Consider the following 6,225-nt stretch of genomic DNA (forward strand, 5'->3'; position numbering starts at 1 on the left):
AAAAAAAAAAAAGTGATGTCCAGGAATCCCAAAGCAAAATGGTGTCCAGTAACCCCAGCATTCAAGTAAAGAAACAAAACCACAAGCACAGAACACTTCAGAGAAAGGCTGCCTCCAGCTACATGTCAGAAGTTTCTCCAGGTACCTGTGGAGATTTCAAGGTCTAGAGTATATTTATGTGAAATAAGCCCATGGTTCCTAACAAAAGTCTGGTAATCATCATCTTCATCATCATCAGGGAGATCAAGGCCACTGTATGGAACATCTGAGCCTGTGCCTCCATCCAGCTCTTCTTGCTCAGCCCTCTCATCTGCCTCCTTGCTTCCATCAGCTGTAACACACTGCGACACAGGAAGGAGGTCCCTGCTGCAGCAGGGCTGCTCATCATCCATGCACCCCAAGGAGGAGGGGGTCCCTCTACCCTGGGAGGACCAGGGCCATGCAGCTCCAGCCTCATCAGCAGGTGTTTGTGTGCTGAGCCCCGGGTCAATCTCGTTCACCCCAAAACTGAGAGGATCTGGCATCAGCAGCTGGAAACAGTTCTCCATCTCTGTCAGTGTGTCAGCAATCTCTTGGGACATTTCTGTCAAGACACAATTGTTTTATACAATTGTTAGATACTGTAAAATGTTAAAGTCTCCAGAGCAGACACAGAGGTACCAAGCAAATATGACTGCCAAAGGGGGAAGCCATTTATCCAGTGACAACTGAGCCATACAGATCTTCCTCTTCTGCAGAAATTGTCCTTATAAAAGTGGCAATCCCTAAGCAGGAAATCTAGAATTTCAGAATCTACATGCCAGACATGTAGAATCAGAGCTCCTCCTTTCCTCAGCCTCCCTAAATTTCACTATGTAAAGATGACTCAAGTGTTTCATAGAAGTTGAAGGAAAACAAGGTTCAATGAGATATTCTGAGTGATCTTGGTGGGTTTTCATTTTACAGCCATGAATTTTATTGCTGTGTGTAGGAACGGCCATGAATGTATGTTATTGCTCAGAGATGCTACTGATACAAGTTACTTTAGAAAAGTTAAATCTCTTTAAAATTCCACTCTGGTGCATGAAAACATTTCCAGCATGCAGAATAAATGCAAACACAATTGCATGCATCACATATAACAAATTTAATTAAATAACCCTTTAAACTGCAGCATAATGTACTCACTATCTCTGTTGTTCTTTGGGGTGACAGAAATGTGCCTGCTCTGCACATATTGCTCACAGACTCAGGCCCCAGTTACAGTTTCTGGCTGCACTGTGACACTTTCCACAGTTATCCTACACTGTATCCAGGATTCCTGAGCAGACCATTGCCTGTATTTCTGGAACACAAGGACTGTATATATAATATAAGTAATGCCATAGGCCAACAAGGCATTGGGAAGTCTGTGCCTAACAGAAATTAAGTCACTAGCTGCAAAAAGTCTCATGGTTTGTTTACTTGGGGACATGCACTCATATTTCACTGAATTAGAGGCCAGATCTTTACTTGATAACATTTTCTTTCTTTTCCATCTCTTCCTACTGAACTCACAGGACAGTCACTTCTTTCCCCTGATATTCTTTAGGTGAGAGAAAGGGAGGGCTGAGCTCTAACAAATGCAGTATTCCTGCTTTCTGTGGTCAGCTATTATCTGGGTAGCTATTCTCTCAATTTATTTTATATAACCTTAAAAAGGTTGCTTTAAAAATGAACAAAAAACAAACAAAAAATGCACTAAAAGAAGCAAAGCAACCAACCTTCCATTTCTTTTTCAGTTCTTTTGACTTTTTCTTTGTAAATGTTCTCCAGTCGTTTCTGCTTCTCCTCTTCCCTCCTCCTCTCAGCCACAGTTCTGGCATGCACATCCTGAAAATCCACCTAAGGAGGAAATGAAGAAAAAAGTGTAACATTCCTCGCAAGAAATATACAGAAAATCCATTTCCTAAGATTCTTATCTGTGGTGAAAAATCCTGGAACATCAGCCATCAGGCAGAAGCTCAGCAGCATTTCCTTTTATCTCTTCTCCCCCTTGAATCAATAACTGCAGCAATTGTGAAGAGTTTTTACTCCTAGTAATAAAGGACTGTTGAGAATCAGTGGCTTTCAAAAGGAAATCATAAAGTAGAAAAACAACCCCCCTAAACCCCTTAGATTTTCACATCCAGAGAGCAGGAACAAACAGGGCTTGGGAGACTTCTGTCCCAGCACTGGAGACCAGGAGTGAGGAAGAATGAGCAGGAAGAGACAATGCAGGGGAGATATTAGGATTACATGAAAACATCACACCATGTCCACCAGCAAATTTAGGAAAATTTGTAAGCACTATAACAACCAGTGTATATATATATAAAACTCACAAAAAGAACTTTTTAAGAAAGGAAAGTAAAAGCGAAGATCGTCAATTTTATTGTGGAAGACCTAACTTGTGAATTTACAATTACATTGTTGGATTTTGATATTGAGGGAAAATACATTCAGTCTCACTTCCTTAGGGCTGAATTATAAATATTAATCTGAACAACTCAAAATGCTGTTTCTTAAAATATTAGCAATATTTGGTGTTTTTTTTTTAGTTTGGTCTTAGAAGGGATTGAAAACACAAAAAAAAAATTTTACTCCTGTTTTAAAGGAGAGGCTTGATTGCTTTAATGCTGAAGGAAATCCTTTTGAAAAACACAGAATTTCCTTTGATTGCTACCACGTAACTTCTATGAACTGCCAGACAGACAGTGCTGAGCAAGCCTGCCCTTTGCTGATTGTGCAGCCCACGACTCTCTTGCAGTGTCTCCATCACAAACACTCGGTGAAATTTGTCATTCTTGCCACTGCTAGATGATCAAGCGTGTCAACAGCCAGGAGTGGCTCTCAGCAACCTACAAGCAAGTTCTGGAGTCACACAAAGGTTTCTACCTAACAGCTGTCAGAGAAGCTGGCATGGAGGGTCTCCATCAGCTCAGAAACAGGCACACTCACCAAGCTGGTTTGTCAGTAGGGAATGGGTGGGCAGAAGGGTGGCAGGGAAGGGATCTGCCTTCACAACCTACTGCACCATGCAGAGCACCAGAGTGAGCCTTCCTGGTTTTCAGGATCTGATTTTTCTACAGGTTTGCACAGCTCCCCACACAGAACTGGGAGAAACAGATCCACCCAAAGAGCAGCACTGCCCACAAAAGCAGAACAAAGATCCAGAGCCCAGGAAGTGCAGGCACCATTTGCTGCCAGTCAGACTGCAGTGCACAGCAAACCAGGCACAGCTACAGCTTCCCAAAGCACAACTTCTGCCTCCTGCCACAGCACCTGCAGTGCAGGATCTGCCCATCCTTTCCCACTGTGCCAAAAGGACCATGAAGCCTTTTATTGCTGGCCTGCAATTATGGAACTACATGTCTGAGGAGCAAAAAACTGCTCAACTGAAAGGATGCTGAGCAGCAGGCTGAGACAATTACTGCAACTTCTGTGAAAATACTGGAATGCAGCAGTACCATACTCTGTGTGCATCTGAAATCCTGTTCTGTCATTCCATCCAGGCATTCCTCAGCCACAAAGATACTACGATATGGGTCTGTGCCCAAATATGCAAACATTTGGAAATACGTGAAATATTTTTCCTCTTTCTTCTTCTTTTTAACTTTGAGACTGCAGTTTGAAAATAATTACTTTCATATATACTGAAGCATTATTTGCTCTTGAAGTCAAACATCTATAGAGGCACCTACTTGGTCCCTATTACTACTGACCTACTAACATGAACAGAGTGGGGAGTTCTCTAGCTCTACACCCTAAACGAGCAGCAGCTGTCATCTTCTGACTGTTTATAAAGTGATTTTGGTGATCATTAAGAAAAACCCAACCAAAACTCAACTATGGGCCACACACAGAGCTAGCATACCACCCACGCTGCCCCATAATACTGTGCCAAACCAGCAAAACTCAACAGTGATGGATTTTGCTTCAAAAAAAGTAGAAATGCCTCCTCAAAACTTTTGGTTGCTTCTCACACTTCAAGCATTAAGCTGGCAAAAGGCCAGTTGGCTCACAGCAAGTCTTGGAGTACAAGAGTTACCAAACTACCTGAGATTGCTTCTATTGACATTACTGTTTGTAAAGGAGCTCAAATCCAGCTGCTCTAGAAAACAGCACAGCTGGTTCAAAACCTGGAGAGGGATCCCCCAGTTGTTACTGGGGAGCAGCCCCTGGCCCCAGGAGCACAGCCAGACCTGCCACACTTCAGCAGAGCTGTTGGACAGCTGTGTGAAACTGTATTACATGTTAAAGCCCCCTTGTCTCAATCTTGCACTGTCATTTCATTTTCTTCCTTTCTTAAACAAGATAAGAAAGGATAATTCAAAGACAATCATCTCTTGTGAGCAGATGCCAAAATCTGTACAAAAAACCAGCACAGCACAGTTCAGGAGGGAACACCATTAGCTTACTGTGGAGCCAGAACAACAGAAATACTTCATGTATCACAAAAGCTTTTCATCTGCTGTTAGGAATCTGAATCTGCCTTTGTGAAGAGAAAGAAAACCAGTATGTTTACTGAAAGCCTGTTATTATCATTGTGGGTAGTGTGAATGCTAGAACAGTGCTCCAAATTTCACTGTTGCACCTCAGAAGACAGACTAAAGCAGCAGAATGTTCCAAACACCGTAACTTGAAGTGACATCTAAAAGCTAAGGTTTACATGAAATTTCTCTTTCATAAAAGCTCCTTTCTGGCACAGTAACACTGCAGGTGAGGATGGCAGGCATGTACACTGGCAAAGTTGTACAATAAAGGGGACCTAGAATGGGGCAGCTCAGTACAGAAATCAAGCTAGTTTAAACCTGCTATGGAAAGATGTAATAGCTGTTTATCCTCAGTTTAGTGCATGACCATTTCTGCCCTTCCCAAAAGAGCTAAACCTTGGGGATCCAGTGAGGAATCAGTGGGTGAAAGCCAGCAGGTGAGCAATGCTTGCACCCTGAAAAAGGCACAGCTCAGCCATGAGTACAGAACAGAGTTTTAAAAACCTACAGTACTGCAAGATGAACAGAAAGCCTGGGGTTTGTTTTCCAAAGACAATCCTCAAGACAAAGTCTCCTACAGGCAATGTAATTTCCTTGTAGTTTCCTACAGCTTTCTTTTTATTTTTTTTAATATTTATTGGTTTCCTTACTTTAAACATCCCCTGGTGATCATCACCTAATACCACACAGTGGAGTAAAAAACGCCGAGTACCTTCTTGTTCTGCTTTAGGAAGTGGTATCCCAGGGAGAGCTGCTTGTAGGCCTCCCCGTATTTCTCGTGCCAGTCCTGCACCGCCTTGATGGCCGCTTTCCTCAGCTTCTGCGCCACCTCCTTGGGCGGGGGCAGCGGCTGCTCGTGGTCGATGCCCACGGTGAGCTCCAGGAACTCCTGGAAGTTGTTGATGAGCAGCGTCCTGAAGCGGTGGGACCTGGCGAACAGCTCCTGCAGCACCTGGAAGGCGGAGAAGCGCATCTCGGCGTGCTCCTCGCGGAGCCGCGTCAGCAGCAGGTGGTACGCGTGCCCGATGTGCTCCTCCGACGCCCTGAGCGCGGGGACAGCGAAGGAAAAGGAGGGGGAGATATTTAAAAAGACGCTCAGCACGTAACAGCATAAGCCTGGGGACGCAATTTATTTTAAATTTTAAGTGCACAGCTTCTGTGCTGGCAGCACCCAGTCCCCACAGCAGGCCCCAGGACAGCGCTCGGGGCGGCTCCGCCCGGGACCGCCGCCCCGGGGACAACAGCGAGCCCGGCTCTGCCCCTCCCTCCGGCCGTACTTGCAGATCCTCTTCAGCTCCTTCATCCTGCCGGGCTCCAGCTGCGGCTCCCCCGACGTGGTCAGCTCCTCCACCAGCTCAGCCAGGCGCTGCTCCATCTCCGCCGGCACCGGAGCTGCCGGGACAGCCGCTCCGAGGGTCCTCAAGCCGGGAGAGCCCCGGCCGGGAACCACCAGCGCCGACGGGCCCGGCCGCGGCTGGGCGGCGCCATCTTCCGGCCCTCAGCGGAGCCCCGCCCCCGAGGGAGCCCCGCCCCCGAGGAAACCCCGCCCCTCACACGGACCCGCCTCTAGCGTAGGCCCCGCCCCTCAAGGGACATGAGCTCTTGTGGAGCCACGCCCACATGGAACCACGCCCATAGAGTGCTGAGCCCGCGCTCCTCCCCATTGACCACACCCTCATGCGAGCCCCGCCCCCTTGGGGTGCTGCTCCCCCGGAACCGGCGGGTGGTACCT

The 6,225-nt window shown here is 46.4% G+C and overlaps 1 protein-coding gene across 1 annotated transcript in view; it reads right to left on the reverse strand.

The window, feature by feature from the left end:
* UVSSA (UV stimulated scaffold protein A) overlaps nt 1–5,936 on the reverse strand; it is a 45,771-nt gene extending 39,835 nt beyond the window's left edge. Inside the window, exons 1-4 of the mRNA XM_054293237.1 lie at nt 5,771–5,936; nt 5,206–5,536; nt 1,743–1,863; nt 146–583 (exon numbers count right to left, since the gene is read on the reverse strand). Coding sequence (XP_054149212.1) covers nt 146–583; nt 1,743–1,863; nt 5,206–5,536; nt 5,771–5,868 — 988 coding nt within the window. The 5' untranslated portion in view covers nt 5,869–5,936. The remainder of the gene's footprint in view (nt 1–145; nt 584–1,742; nt 1,864–5,205; nt 5,537–5,770) is intronic.
* Nucleotides 5,937–6,225: the final 289 nt, after the last annotated feature.

Source organism: Melozone crissalis, unplaced genomic scaffold (genome assembly GCF_028551555.1).
Source record: "Melozone crissalis strain CALT ecotype California unplaced genomic scaffold, PUWL_Pcris_2 ptg000132l_1, whole genome shotgun sequence".
NCBI lineage: Eukaryota > Metazoa > Chordata > Aves > Passeriformes > Passerellidae > Melozone > Melozone crissalis.